We start from the raw sequence: 15690 nt of genomic DNA, 5'->3' as shown, positions 1-15690 counted from the left end.
ACCAATCATACAAAGTTGGTCCTGATATTTTTTAGACTTGAGATCAAATAAAAAAATAAAATATTTTTTTATTAAAAATTAATATATTTTAAATATTAATTATCATTAAAAAATTAATTTATATGAAATAATTTTTTATAGATATGTCCGTTAAGCAGTACGTAAAATCTATCATTAATCTATTTAATTATTTTTCTTCTTATAATATTATAGAAAGTCATTTTCGCATCCGATTGAAGCATCAATGCAGGGCCTGAGGTCAGGGGTGGTTGCCCAGTTCGATCTGCCTCAGGATCGGTCCTATACTACGGATTCGATATTTGTATTTATTTTCGATTTATTAAGATTTCCTTTCTATTTAGTTTTTTTGATGGAAAAAGGATTACGGCACGTGTGAATAAATTAAAGCTCCTCCAGATTTTTTTCTCTTTTTGGTAAATAGCTCCTCCGGTTTTCGGAAAGTCATTATCATGGCCGTAGGAAATTTTGTTCTCTTGACAAATTTCGAACCAGAAGCGCGTTATTAGGTATATATGGAAGGGGCCCCGTCCTACCTCAAGATCTCTCTTTTGGTAACCATTAAAAAAGGTATCTATAAATTCAAACAACAGTGTATTACCGGTGTATCATTCAGCGCAGCTTCGAAGAGAGATGGCGTCTGGCTCTGGAATCCAAATACCAGTTCTTATCCTGCTGCTCTTCTCATTGCCGGCTGTTATCCATGGCTGGGGAGTAGATGGGCACTTGTCTGTGTGCCAGATAGCACAGGTAGGTCGCTTCTGCTACATATAGTGCTCTTTCCCCTTGATAGCATTCATCATCTATACATCTAGGAAAAAAAAAACTTCTTTTTTTCCTTTCTGATGGATTATCCATGTAAATCTTATGGTAGTCTACATGCCATATAGCCCATTTCATGATTAATGGTATACATGCATAATCTTACATCATGCGTACACCATACTGCACCATTCAGCTTCTCATTTTTAGGTTAAACAAAAATCGTAGAAGCTACTCTGGATGGTCATTGGTTCACCACAAAAGCATACAAGTTATGCAGGATTGTCACCAGTTTGAAAAATTATCCCATGCATGGCCATGTACCATGCCATGCACCACACCAATCACCGCATCTCCTTACTGTGGGAGCCCACAAAAAAGCCACCCAAAACTTTATTAATGGAATTGGTATTTACAGAGAATGCGAGTACAGAAGGAAAGTACAGAGTCTATCAGAACAGAACTATAGGTTTCAGCTGCAATCAAAAAATCCAAAAGAAGAAAAGAAGATATGATTTTGTTTTAGTTTTGTCTCCTACAAAGGCATGTGGTTTAATCCACAAACAACACATGGAATTCATTTTTTTACCAACACCATGTACTTTTCATTTCATCAAAACAAAAAAGAAAAGCCATGATATTTTTCATGGCTGTGACTCAACCAACATGCTTCTGTGGCTCTGCAACACTTTTGGAATTCCTTGTATCATATATACAAAAAGGCATGCTGAGTGATTCTGGAAAATTTCAGTAAACTGGCCGGCTTGAAAAGCCCAAAATCTACACCCTCTCAGTGATCGTAGGCCCATCTCAAGTGACCCTCACGTGTCACTGGGAGGATGTTGGTAGGGAATAAGTTTCATTTGGGAGCCGCGAACAGTGGATGATCCAATCTGCATGAATATTATTAAGGTCATTCGCACAAAAATGAATAAATTCACAGTTATATATTTTCTCTCTTTGTTCTCAACCTCTATATTAACTTTGTTATCATGTAATAAAATCTTACTGTAGCCATGCTGGTAAATTCGACCAATAATATGAATATCTTTTAATTTTTTTGGATGTTTAGGAGCGTCTAAGTGATGCAGCGGCAGCAGCGGTAAAAGAACTGCTCCCAAGCTATGCTGATAATGATCTAAGCAGTCTTTGCTCGTGGGCGGACAGGATTAAGTTCCGCTACCGGTGGTCTTCGGAACTTCACTTCATCAACACACCAGATGTCTGCAATTACAACTACGACAGTGAGTGCTAGTATTAGTCCTGCTTGTTTATTCTGCTTCCATCTGTTCAAGCGCTGTGAACATATTAATTTCCACATAAGTTGCTTAAGATGCATGAATAAACTCAAAAACTTCCACTACATAGCCTTAATTACGCTAGCAACGCGCAAGTACTTGAGGATTAGATTTTCCACCTAAACTTAAAAATGGCCTTGGTTATTAATTTTATTTTATCTTTCTCTTCATCTACTATTTTTTCTAATACTAAGTATAAGGATAATACTCGTTTGTTTTTACTAAAAGTATATATGATTAATATATGATATAAAAAACACTTAAAAAATTTTAAAAATAACTCAAATTGGTAAATCACATAGAAAGGGACATTGCTATTGTCATTAATTGTCGCTCGCTTGCCTGCATCCTTTGCTAATTAAGAATGACTGAGACAGCGTTGCAATGGAGCTTCATTAACCGTAGCTTTCATAAAAGGACGCTTTATGCATTTTTAAAAGTTTTACTGGTGTAATGCATCTTATAATTTGCAGCCGCCTTTTCTTTCTAGCAGCAATTCACCCTATCATCATGAAATAACCCATCCTTAATTTCTATGGAAGCTAAATCCTTTTCAGAGCTTTATCTTATGGTTTCACCTGATTTTCATTTCCCTCACCTCCATGCTCTCTCAATTAAAAGTCCACAAATTATCCATAATATGGTCAGTTCATATATTCCAGATACTGCTATTATTGTTTAATTACTAACTGCCATTTAAAATTATTTTGATGAATCGCAAATAACGCTTGCAATTTTAAAATCTGTGCAGGGGACTGTAAGGATTCAAAGGGGGTGAAAGGCAGGTGTGTTTCAGGAGCAATTACAAATTATACTAATCAGCTTCTCACATATGGAAACTCTTCTGCTGATAGTTCATGTAATGTATTCCTAAATTTGCTCCACGATTTTTTATGATTTCAATTCTCACATGCATAACTAAATGAGAAAAGATGATCAATTGCATGTTCATTGATCATTACAACCAACTGCTACTCCAGATAACCTCACAGAAGCGCTTCTATTCCTGTCTCATTTCATGGGGGACATCCATCAGGTATGAAGCTTCTTTAAAATCTCCCACGTTCTTGTGTTTTAACGCTATCTAATGGATCTGCCTTGAAATCTGCAGCCACTGCATGTGAGTTTTGCTTCGGATAAGGGAGGAAACACCATTGATGTCCATTGGTACAGAAGGAAAACAGTGCTCCACCATGTGAGTCTATTATCATCCCTTTCCTAGTTCCAAAATTCACCTTCTGGCCTCAGAACCAAGGTGGAATTCACAACTAGCCATAGCACAATGACCATAGTTTATAGAAATTGTAGCACTTCAATTTGCCTTCATGCAGGTGTGGGATGATAACATTATTGAGACAGCAGAAGATCAATTCTACGAATCCAACGTCGAAGAGTTTGTCGATGAAATCAAAAGAAATATAACGGTATGGTATTTATGTTTAAAAAAAGTGCACACTCTTGTGACATTTCTCATGCACCATCAATGGTCATCAGATCCACTTGTTCACCTGAAAATATTTCCAACCACGTCTGAGTCTATTACGATATCTAATGCATCTATTTGAAATTTGCTTATTGCTCATCTTCCATGTCCTTGGCTGCCACCAGCTGATGTTTGGATTGTTTGAAAAACAGGGGGAATGGTCAGACCAAGTTCCGAAATGGGAAAAGTGCACCAATAAAGGTGTTGCATGTCCGGACATGTAAGTCACCCTTTGATTTTAATGGGAACAGATGATGGTGAACTTGATTTGAAATTTTATGACTAATGGAAGAGATCTTATTTCTTATAAAACTCCTTAAGGATTTTCCCTTTGCCTCTCTTTCGCTAGTTTAGTTCTAAACTTCTAATGGCTGGACGCAGGGGCCGCACAACCTATATTAGTTCCAGGTCCAACTGAAATGTGCTCCATAAGCCTCATCAGTCATCAAGTGTTTCCATGAGGAGTCATACATCAAAAGCCTTATTGGCTGACCTCCAATTACTTGAAGATCATGTCACATATTGAATTGAGATTTAAATCTATGATATCAATTCCAACAATTCCACTCGAAATGCATAAAATTCAATCCCCAGTTTCATATTAACTATATATATATATATATATATATATATATATATATATATATATATATATATATATATATATATATATATATATATATATATATATATATATATATGCGCGCGCATATGCATTACAAAAGAGAGAATCTGAAACATAATACAACACATTGAAGCTCGAACTTTTTATTTAATTTAATTTAATTTTTTTTGTAAATTCCACAGATATGCATCCGAAGGTATCACTGCAGCATGTGATTGGGCATACAAAGATGTGAAAGAAGATTCAGTGTTAGGAGGTACGTAAAGCATCCCCGATTATCTCTTAGATTCTTCCTTTCGACAAAAGGATAACGACACGGTCAATTTTTCCATGCAGATGATTATTTCCTTACCAGATTGCCAGTGGTAAGCTTGCGGCTAGCTCAAGGTGGAGTTAGGCTAGCCGCAACTCTCAACCGGATTTTTGGATGAAGGGTCAAATCTAAGTCTCCTTATTTCCAAAAGAAAAAAAATGCACTTAAATAGTTTTTTGCTTTCAGTCTTGATACTAGTTTGTTTGCTTATTATTGTTTGTAATTTGATACTATTTGTTCTGCAAAAGGCCAGTGCAAGGAGGTATCAAGCATAATAATCTGAAACGATTGTTACAAAGGATCCTGTAGTCCCATATCCCCATCCCATGGAGCCCGGTGAACTCAAGAATGAACTGAAATTGTACCATACTCCAAACAATGATTGAAGAAACATATCATCATATATACATATGGAAACAGAAAACTAAAATAGAAACTATAAAGAATTGAAACAAATATACTAATGTGTTTCTCTTATAATGCTTCTCACTAAAATTTAATTTTTGATATGACAGAATCATCTCCATATGGACTAAGTAGGCGATAGTTTATGGTGGAGGGTCCCCTGCACTACCATTACCCTCCTCCTCTTCTTCTACTCTGTTCACTCTGCTGCCAATCTGTGCCGACGTAAACAAAGACTTCGTTTTGTTCCTCTGTTTCAGAGAGCGAGTGCGGTTGCTACGTTATTAGGATTAGATAGGTTTGTAAGATATGGGCGTTGAATGGGCCAGCCGGGTAAAAGACATTTGAGGACATTTGGTGGATTCGAATGCTAAGAAGGCCCAGCCTGTACATCTCATTTTAGTTGTTGCGAAATGCTTTGTGCACTACAGGCGGTGCAGCACATCTACAGTGATTGGCCCATGTGCAGGGCTAGAAAAAAAATTTTTTTTTTGGGTGCCGCACCTCAGCCCCATGCGTGGGCTAATCCCCGCTGGCAGTGCGCGCGGTGCACACAGCATTTCTCTTAATTGTTTTGGGCTGGATGCTAAGTTTCAAACCCCATGACTCTAGCATATCTCCTATTTGGCTACATTGGCTGCAAGACTGAAATCAAGATGATGAAAGAGAGGGTTCAACATGATGATCCTACATAATTGTATACCTATCTAGGTTGATAAGGATATTCTATAGTACATGAGTGACACTGCAAAGTATTATGCAGTTGTGGTTTCAAACCCCATAACTCTTGCATATCTTTTATTTGGCTATATTAACCGCAACACTGAAATCAAGATGATGGAAGAGAGGGTTAACATGATGATTCTATATAATTGTATACCTGTCTAGGTTAACAAGGATGCTCTATAGTACATGAGTGACACTCCAAAGTACTGTACAGTTGTGGATGCTTGCTATCAAGAGATAGATAACCATCAAACACAAACGTACATGTATTATTTAATAGCTATCCATCTCCTGATGGTGGTCATTCAGAGATGCACAATACTCTACATGTAGTTTGTACACCATATAAGATTTTCATTGGTTTAGGTTGCCAAATCTAGATTATAGACCAACATATCCATTTATGCTCACATTATTGCTTTGTTGATGGTGACTCTCCATCTAGCACAAGAATTGGCTGCAGAATTTATCCCTAGTATAAGAACTAAGATAGTAGTGCCACAGATCAGGCTGAACTCTGATTGGCCATTTAGACACTTGTTATTTTCATTAATAGTGAAGCTAACCAATGTGTGCCCCGGACACTATGAGTTTATTTTAGCTTGAATGGTTTATGTTAGGGTTGAAATCGGATCGCATATCAACGTATCCATAGTTATATTTATTTTATTTTATAAACATAAATATAGATATGGATATTATTGAGATGCAAAAATGCACATTCATATTTTTTTTAATCATTTAGCTTGGCTTGGCTTGCTTACAACCCATGTGTGAGTAGTCATTCAAACTTAATAGGTCCAAGAACAATAAAGGTTGATGATTTACTGGTTACTGACTAGCACTGATTAAGCGGAACTACTACAAACCAGCTAAGCTCCTCAACCTTGTCTGACGATCATGCTGCCATCTGTGCCATTTCACAGATCCTCACATTGCAAGCAGGTCCAGCACTTTTGGGTTCTTGGACGTTTCTAGGCCTCTGGGCCACAAGCTTCAAGCCTTCAAAAGATTTTATCTGTTTTCCTTCCCTAATAATTACTTACCAACAATATTCATGTACAATGCACATTAAAGAATAAATCAATAAAAATTTGGATAAGAAAAATAATGTATAAATAAACAGTATCTATATTTTTATTTGTTTTTCCTTAGTTTTAAAGAAACTCCATTTTGTTAGAGATATGAGATGGATAGAGAATTTCTTTTCAAATAGAGCTCAATTGATTTGAATATACGTTTTTTTTTTAGTAAATATTGATGCAAAGGGGAACTTAAGAATATTCTAATGGCAAAATAAATGCGGACAGTCGCGAGGCTTGTTATCATTTTTTTTTTTGATAAATTATATTTGTAGTCCTTGAACTAAGTCGGATTTTTTTTAATGGTTCATAAACTACAAAAATCTAAACTTGAGTCTTCCAACTATCTGAACCATTTTAGTGTTGCCCTTGGGATGGATTCCGGTAGTTTTTTCTCACCGAAAAACTGACGTGGCAACCTCCGATGTTGACGTGGCAAAATTCAGTATTTATGTGACATTAAAAGTAAAAAAATAGATAAAATTGCTACCCTCTCTCCCTCACGACGCCCCCACGCCCCCGCCCTTCTCCGCTACAGCTGCCCCTCCTACCTCGTGCCACCCCCTTCTCTCCCGCGACTGCATCACCGCCGCTGTCGTTGCAGCCCCCCCGGCCACCCCCCATCCATGCCACCCTCCTTCCCTCTTGCGACCATGCTGTCGCCCTTCTTCGCTGCAGCCCCCTGCCACTTCTCTCCGCCACAGCCCCCCGGCCTCCCTCCCGGCCCCGCCCCGCCTCGCCATGCAATCATATGCTCCCACGATTGAAGATGGAGGCCCGAAGGCTGGCGGTAGAAACCGTGGGCGCATGCAGAGATGATGGTTTCGGGACTGGAGGTGGTGACGATAGCGAAGGGCACGACCGGCGACGCAGAGGTGGAGGAGGATGACGGCCGCGATGCCGTCGAAGAGGAGGAAAAGGACCAGAGCCATCACCATGACGACGGCCTAGAGGACGAAGGAGAGGATACGGGTGCCACCTTTGGGCTTCGTTGGCGGCTGGTGCAGGTGCCTTGCGACGGAGGAAAGAGAACTAATCCTTCGCACTGGGGTGGGACTGGGCAGGGCCGGAGCGGTACCAGCGCACAACCCATCGACGCCGGAGAGAGGGTTCGGGGCGAGCAGGGGTGTAGTTGGAGGGGGTGCGACCGAAGGGGGCGGGGATGCGGCCGGAGGGGGTGCGTTGGGGTAGGCATCGGGGTAGGGGGCACCAGGCGGGCAGGGGTACGACTGGAGTGGTCAGTCGGGAGGAAAGAGAAAAAAAAGAATGAAAAAAAAATAATAATAAAATATTATTTTTTATGTATCAAATTTATAAATAAAAATAATAATAATATATTATTTTTTTATTTTAGATCAGTATCAGTGACTGCCACATAAGCATCGGTGATTTTCATGTAGGATTTTCAGTGCGAGAAAGATATTGGAAATGGACGAAGGACAACATTAAAATGGTTCAGAAAATTCAAAAATTTAAATTTAAATTTTTATAATTTAAAAATTATTTAAAAAAATTTAATATAATTTAAAGATTATAGATATAATTTTTTTTTATTTGATATAAATAGACGATCACATTAATTTGATGATGTGAAAGTAGTTTAAAAATTTAAAATATATAAAATCTTATAAAATCTGTAGATAATTTTTATTCTGCCTCGAGGTTCAATCACCGAAGTACTCCATAATGCATACCATTATTTAATCTATAGTACTGTTTATCTTCCGATAAATATATCGGATTCTGACCATATCAATTCGACGAATGGAGGCCCAGACATCCCATATCCGTGGATGAACGTTGTGCCTACCACAATTCAAGTGATACTGATTCCATCCCACGCAAGTGTAACACGTCGTGCCAACCACAACTCATGTGGCATACCGGCATCCATCCAACATTAATGTTTAACTTGGCCGGTACAGAGGACCCATTTGATGTACTTGGAGAGGTGAAAAGGCCGACTTGGCCCCAAAGTGCATCCCTCTTGGTTCACGGGTTGGGATGGCCAGTTAGGAGACGACAGGGTGCGGATAGACGCAAAATTTGCGGTGAGATTCGTGGAAATTCGTAGCCCAACAGAGTCGTACAATGCCGCTGTGCAACACCTCCAGCGGTCTGGTCAGAGATCCAGTTTGGAGTGAGTCGGTGCTTATGGATTTTTTCCCCTATTCCAACTACTTGGTCATGGAGGGTCAACAAGGTGTTTGATTGACTGGTCTAGTAATAGCTTAGGATACTCGCCATGGTGAAGAAGAAGACATATCCTTCACATGGTGGAGTTCGGATTCTTTGCACTTGATGGTCTTATATTGTATCTCCATTTGGATTGGTCACAGTAATAAGTAGTGGGTGATTGAGCATGTAGCGCGATCCACTCCAAATCTCATTTTAGGCTATATTCAGTCCGTCAAGGCTACTTAGTAGTTTGGGATCCACGAAACCAAACTATGAGTGAAAAATCTCACCAGGAAAATTACATAGCTTCTGTATTGATCATCTGCATTGGTATTGAGAAATTTTAAACAGGGAAATCTCACACAAAATGGTTATTCAGGTGTCATATAACCCACTTATCTGTTCTTACAGTGATGATTACCTCAAGAACATTGGTCAAATGAAGATTGGAAATGAGTTCAATATTCCACATGTATTTTTTGAGATATTTTAGTCACTGTACCACAACTCCTGAAGCCATGTCATGTGAGCATTTGGAAATTAAGTTGCAAACCAGTTGAGCAATTTGATTTTTTCTTTTTTGTTATTTTTCTCTTTATTTATGTACGAGTTTGCAGGTAATATATGTCAGCACATATGGCAACTAGCTACACGAGCCAAGACCATGCATGACTTGCATGGTAATTGGCCTATAAGTTGCACCATCTAGCACTTGCATGCTATGTTGAACTGCACCCAAGCTGCATAAAACTGCGCTTTAGTTGCGCCCTACCACACTTATCGAACCATGTAGGAAAATGAACATGAAATATCTCACGAGATCGGAATGTGGCATCACTTGCAAATTAAGAACGACACCTAAGTGTTAATTGATTTTAACCTTCTAAATTCTACAATCACCGACCACTTTGGATTGAATTTATTTGCTCTGCTTTTCTCCTCTTTCCTGACACTTATTTCCTCCAACTCTTATATGTATAGATTTCCAGTGTTAGATAGAAGAGTTCCACATATCCCTATCATATCTCTTATGGTGTTCTTTCCAAGGATATGATGACTCACTGCCGACCTTCCCAACCTTCTCTCAGGTGTGATAGAGCACCAATTGGCTGGTGCCTTTGAACTTGCCCACAAAAGTTTCTCCTTCTCAAGAGCCAAATCCAACTCAATCCCCAACGATCTCGCCCCACGTAGCCATTGTGGGCCACGGACTTTCCCTCGTGACCTGTCTAGAGGAATGGAAGCGAGTCAAAAGACCAGGGCCGAAAGGCCGAATGGGGTCTCTCCATAATTCCCACTGCATGGTTGGCGGATCGATGGTGGCACAAACCCATCCCTTTACGGGGCCCATTAAAGGTGTTCTCTTCTCAGAGAAAGCCAACCTTTTGATGGGTTCAATGCATCTGCCGCATCACTAACACCCTCTTTCTCCCTAACCACCACCAAAGAGGATGAGATCTACTCCCCAGTCTCCCTCAAAAACTTCCTTACCAGCAATCATTCACTCTTTGAATGAAGCTTTTCAAAAGGTTAATCGTAATCGAAATAGTTTGAAATGGATATCAAAATAGCTATATCCTTTAACATGTTAGGTTTGTGATCAAGATTGAAATCGAATTCAGCATAGATTTTAAAAATTAAGAGAGAATAGAGATTTAATTTTGGAGATTAAGGCATTCCTATTCTTTGTAAAACATGAAAATATGGTTCTCCGCAACAAAACAACTGAAATAAAAAATCATCATCTATTTTTTTTTCGATTCAAAGCCAAATTTTTTCTAATCAAATATAATCTTAATTTTCAGCTTCAGCCATTTATATATGTCGTTTGTTAGGACATTCCATCAGATTGCCCGAAGAGGATGGTTGAGAAAAGAGTATTTTATAGAAAAATGCTTGATGCACTGTCTGCATATCATCCACGATAATTGACTCACGTGTAAAATTTTAAAAAAAAAAAAAATTTAACATGCCGTGTTCGATTTCGCATATGAATCAGTCATCGCGAGCGGTGCGCGCGGTGCTGCACCGCCCACGGCAAAGAATTTTTCGTACTTCATGGTGGTTTCTGGTATGAGCTAAGCCCAAACAAGTCTGAATCAAAAGGTCTGATGACAGCCAGTTGTGAATGATAGATAAAGGACAGTTGTATATGGTTTTTGGGACAATGTGTAAGATTTTTGCACGAGCATGTAAACGTCATTCATGATCCGTATGGACCCTAGTGGCGACACGTATTTAGGTCTAGTTTGGGGCTGATGAGTGGAAGCTTGTATAGGCGATATATTCTAATGGAATTGAAGCCCTATGACAGACATTTGTGTTGCTTTCAAGCCCATGTAGTTCTCGTCATCTAGATGGTCTTATAGATCTAATATTTCTCGTTCTGCAGTAGGCTACCTTTTTATCTTTAAACATCTGTAATGCTACGCATCTACCATATGAGGAAATAGAGTTCTTTCACGAGCCATAAGAGATCTTTGAGTGATGGACCATTGATAAAGAGAGAGATGCTCACAAATAGAGAATGCCTTTCAAGGGCAGATGTTATCTATGTGAAGATTTTGTTTGGTTGCGCGTGAGTAACAACTGTAAATGCATTTTATAACCCTTGGTGTATGATACGAAAACAAGTGGGATCACCCTAGAAATGACTAGGTAAGGTCACTCCATTAAAGAGATGTTTGGTTGGAGGGAGTAGAGATTTGGAATCCAAATCAAAATGGATGACTCACATTCCAACCGTTTGGTTGGGAGGAGTCCTATTCTGATTCCGATTCCAAGATGGAATGGAAATGGCTCAATTTATATAGAACTCAATTTCTACTTTCCTCTATGGATTCAAATTTTCATTTCAATTTCGATTCCGATCACGAACCAAATACTTCAGAGGATTTTGAGAAAAATAAAAAGTCTATCTTGCATGGTGTGTTAATACCTGTCATGATTGGCTTGCATCTGATTTCATACTTATTTACTATAAAAGACCACCCAAATGCACAATACTCCTATGATCGCTAAGTATGGCGAGGATCATTACCAAAAATAAAAAGCCTAGCTAGGATCAGATTGATGTAAGGAGTTCTGTCCTCATGCGCCCCGAGCAATCTCACTATTGTGCCAAGACTCCAAGGCATTTTCACTAAACAACAAAAATACCAGGTGAATTATCGGAAGGTGACATTAATTTGAAAGTTTACTCGAACACTAATTAATTCCATGTTGTTCATAATCAAATACAGCTGGCACCTTCTGATCATCTTAAAAAAAAAAGGAAAAAAAAAAAAGATGAGGTCATGACACAATAAAAATATATCATATGATAAGATTATTTGTTTCCTTTTTTTCATAGTAAATTAACATACAAGAAAAATACAGGACAAAGGTATATATGTTATGTGTTGCCCTGCAAGTGTGTGGGGAAGTACATGGTTCATGTGCGGTTGTGACATGCATTGCACGGGATGAGGAGGTGCGGGCTTCTTGATGTGGCTGGCAGGAGGAAGGGCAGACGTATATATGCGGTCGAAGGCATGGCAGAGCCAAGAGCCAAAAGTAGAGTCAAAAGGGCATCGTTGAGTGGAAGCTGGTGCACCCCCCATACCCTTCCCTTCCTACCCTCCCCATTTCTTGGGCCTCACCCACCTGCAAGCAAACAAAATGATGAGCCCCGCATAAATACGTCACCTCACATGACAAGCATAAGCACGTACACATACGTCTAACATACCTGGTTAATGTAAAATACAAACTTTTTTTGAGGGAATATAAAACATATGACATTGCCCGAATCCTTCGGTTAATGTATGATGATGATAGTTTTATGGCAATCTAGGTGATGATACTCTAAATCAGATGGATTTGAGCGTTCTCCTTGAGGGAGAGGTAATATCCTTCTTCCATGGATGATAACGGTAGGAACATCATCTTTTCGTGTTTTGATTAACAATCTCTTCTAGCACAAGTTTTGAGAAGAGAAGTGCTGGTTGACAGACCAACATCCAATTGGCTTATAAATCAAAAAATCTAATCAGTTGTAAATTAATTCGGTCATTTCCCTTTTTTTGATCATGCTTTTATCGGTCAAAGGGTTCCCTTGTGTTTTTGCATTGATTTGCTCTGAATAAGCTGAATCTGACTCAAGGTTCATGAGTTATATTAGATGCAAGGACAGCCAAAAAAAAAAAAAAAGAAGGTACATATTTGATGTGATTGAAGACTGTCTGATCATATGGGCCCACATATTAAGGTATATGTCTGTTTCCCATCAGGTATGCATGATTTTCCCTAGCACGAGTTTAATTTGACACTTTACGCTATCTCCATAGAAGTAGAATAATTAATTGCTATCCTTAACTTTATGTCCTCAGACATCACTAAACTTTTACAACTACATCTCGGCAAGCATTGTTGTCACCTTAATTACTAGGGGTTGGTACTTCTTTGACATGGGGGGGTAGATTCCGTTAAAAGCTGACAAGACTGTTAGAATCTTGTCCTCTTCAACCTTCCAAGCAAGATCTTATTTTTCCTATTATTTCCTAACGTAGAACAGTAGTCCTTCAAAATATATTCTTATTCTTTAGGAAACATAATAGCAAGGTGTGGTCCCTGCTCATCTGCCTCTCCCCTACCAATGCTGCAGATGAACAGGTTGTTGGTAGATTCAAAGTGCACCTGCGGTGTTGCCATGGCTTCCAACTCCAAACTGTAGTCATAGAAAGAGCTTGCTGCGGAAAGCTTCATTGAAAGAAACTGTTTATACACAAACGAGTACAGATTAGAAAAATCTGGAAAAAGAAGAAAAAAAAGCCAAACATATATGTTAAGAAATGGCTCACCTCAACTTGGTTCTGCAGTGATTGCACATAGTTAATTATTTCATCGAGCATCCCCGCCATGCCCATGGCCTACAAATCCATGGGCACTCTTTAGAAAATTTAAGGGATACAATATTATGATGGACCCTAATTAGTCATAGGGTGAAGGTTCATTTTCAGATGGTACCTTATAACATCCAGGAACAAGGTCTTGTAAACACCTCATTTTTTCATTAATCCTCTCCCTCCTTACCTAAACAGTAAAGCAAAGATTTGTCAACATTAGAAGGTGGTAGAAGCACTACTTCCATGACATAACAGAATTTTTTGGTACATTATATGCAATAATCAAACATTATCACCATTGGCCCATTCTAATATTCTAATAAGTGGGTGCACCCAAAAGAATTTTTTTATTTTTTATTTTTTAAAAGTTAGTTGGGGGCCTACTTTGTGAAATTGCAATCTTACCCTCTCAGCTAGACTGTGGCTGTCAGTAGCTTGGCCTCTTCTTGCTCTCACATGAACCACCTCCTTTGGCTTCTCCACTTCCTTTGAATTGCTCCTCCTCCTCTTCACACTCCCTGAACCCTGAAAGGCAAAATGCAATACAAAAGAACACAACACTCTTTAATATCTCTTTCACCTGCAAAGAATGAGTAGAATAAAAAAAGGATTGGATTACAAGGGCAAAAGAAACATACAGTCTTCTTCTTAGACTTGTCATCTCTTATACAACTCTGTGTACGTGGTTCAGAGGAGTTCGCAGAGCTGGTCTCTGGTGCTGCCTTGGCTTTCCTTTTCCTGTCTCCATGACTCTGCTCCCCGTCGGAAGCCACAGGCTGACTGATGGTAATCGGTTTCGCGCACTCCGGCGACAAAAAGCTCGGCAAGTTATCGGCGAATGGCATCGAGAACTCAGGCAGGTGAGACAAGCAGTTCTCACTGGAGAAGCCCATCAGTCCTTCGCTGGAGTTCTCCATGTCAGTGCCGTTAAGCTCTGCAAAGTGGGCCATCATCAGCTCAAAGCTTGGGTCCATTTCCACGAAGGGGAGAGAGGGCTTAAGGCAGTTGAAGTTATCCAAAAACTCCGCCATGGATTGAAATGGAGTCCTGAGAAGAGTCAGAGATGAAGGGAGGGGAAGGGAGTGTCTGGAGGAGGCCCCCAATTTGTTTTGAATGGGAGGTGCCCCTGGGTCGTGACTAGGAATAGGAGCCGCGTATGGTTTCCAGTGGAGCCCCTAAAGGAAAGGGATGGGCACGTGGCACATCCAGATCCCGTGGTTGGGTTCACCTTGTGGGCCAGTCTCACAGGGTATATCCGCAACTCTTGGATTTGTGCTGAAAAATCTATAACAGCTAGAGTTTAATAGTAGTGGGAACATCGATTGCAAAGGAAGCCACGGTACAGAGCAACCAGGATCCACTGCATAGTACTGTGTATCTTTGAATGTCCGCAATCAAAACATAGATGGCATCAAATAATATACATCATGTAGATATATAGTATAAAATCTTTGATGGTTATTCATTTTTTGATGACAGTCATCTACAGCTACATAGCACTCTACTGAGCATAGCGTAGCGGATTCATGCTCCGATATAAAGTGCTAATAATGATAGAATTTTTTTAAATCAATCTAGCAGCCTTCTAAATTTAGAAATTGATAATTGATGGTTTTTTATAGTTATTCCCTCAGGTTGAGTAAATATATATATATATATATACATACACAAGGTTAATCAATACTTTAAATCTAAAATTTTCTAATATCTTTTCTAATAAAGTTCCCTATCCTCATAAAATTCTCGTTTCTAAATACAATAAAAGAGAAAGGTCGGATGGGACCATCTTTAATTTTTAAAAGTACAAGAAATGATTTTTTAATAAGGGTTGAAAAATTATGACATTATATTCTCACTTAATTTTGGATTTAAAGAATTATTAGAAATCTATTTTTGATTTGGATATTAGGGATT

General features: G+C 39.0%; 2 protein-coding genes across 3 annotated transcripts; one reads left to right on the top strand and one right to left on the bottom strand.

Annotated features, from left to right (window-relative positions):
* Positions 1-651: 651 nt before the first annotated feature.
* LOC105041227 (endonuclease 2-like) lies at positions 652-4617 on the top strand. Its single transcript, XM_010918097.3, has 9 exons — positions 652-768; positions 1853-2024; positions 2830-2937; positions 3059-3114; positions 3190-3273; positions 3410-3502; positions 3714-3781; positions 4369-4442; positions 4523-4617. Exons 1-9 carry the CDS (start codon positions 652-654, stop codon positions 4615-4617), a joined length of 867 nt encoding a protein of 288 aa, XP_010916399.1.
* Positions 4618-12208: 7591 nt separating this feature from the next.
* On the bottom strand, positions 12209-14921 carry LOC105041228 (transcription factor bHLH62). 2 transcript variants are annotated; one of them, XM_010918099.4, is made up of 6 exons: positions 14415-14920; positions 14182-14301; positions 13898-13963; positions 13732-13800; positions 13568-13645; positions 12209-12535 (listed from the first exon to the last, which is right to left on the bottom strand). In XM_010918099.4, the coding sequence occupies exons 1-6, from the start codon at positions 14805-14807 to the stop codon at positions 12452-12454; spliced, it is 810 nt and encodes a 269-aa protein (XP_010916401.1). In that variant the 5' UTR covers positions 14808-14920; the 3' UTR covers positions 12209-12451. The 2 variants fall into 2 exon arrangements, with proteins under 2 accessions (XP_010916401.1, XP_073110339.1); XM_073254238.1 differs by lacking the exon at positions 12209-12535 and having other exon boundaries at positions 12544-13645; positions 14415-14921.
* Between the last annotated feature and the right edge of the window lie 769 nt (positions 14922-15690).

The sequence above is a fragment of the Elaeis guineensis genome, chromosome 3 (genome assembly GCF_000442705.2).
Source record: "Elaeis guineensis isolate ETL-2024a chromosome 3, EG11, whole genome shotgun sequence".
In the NCBI taxonomy this organism is placed as follows: Eukaryota; Viridiplantae; Streptophyta; class Magnoliopsida; order Arecales; family Arecaceae; genus Elaeis; species Elaeis guineensis.
This window is presented reverse-complemented; position numbering and strand designations above follow the sequence as displayed.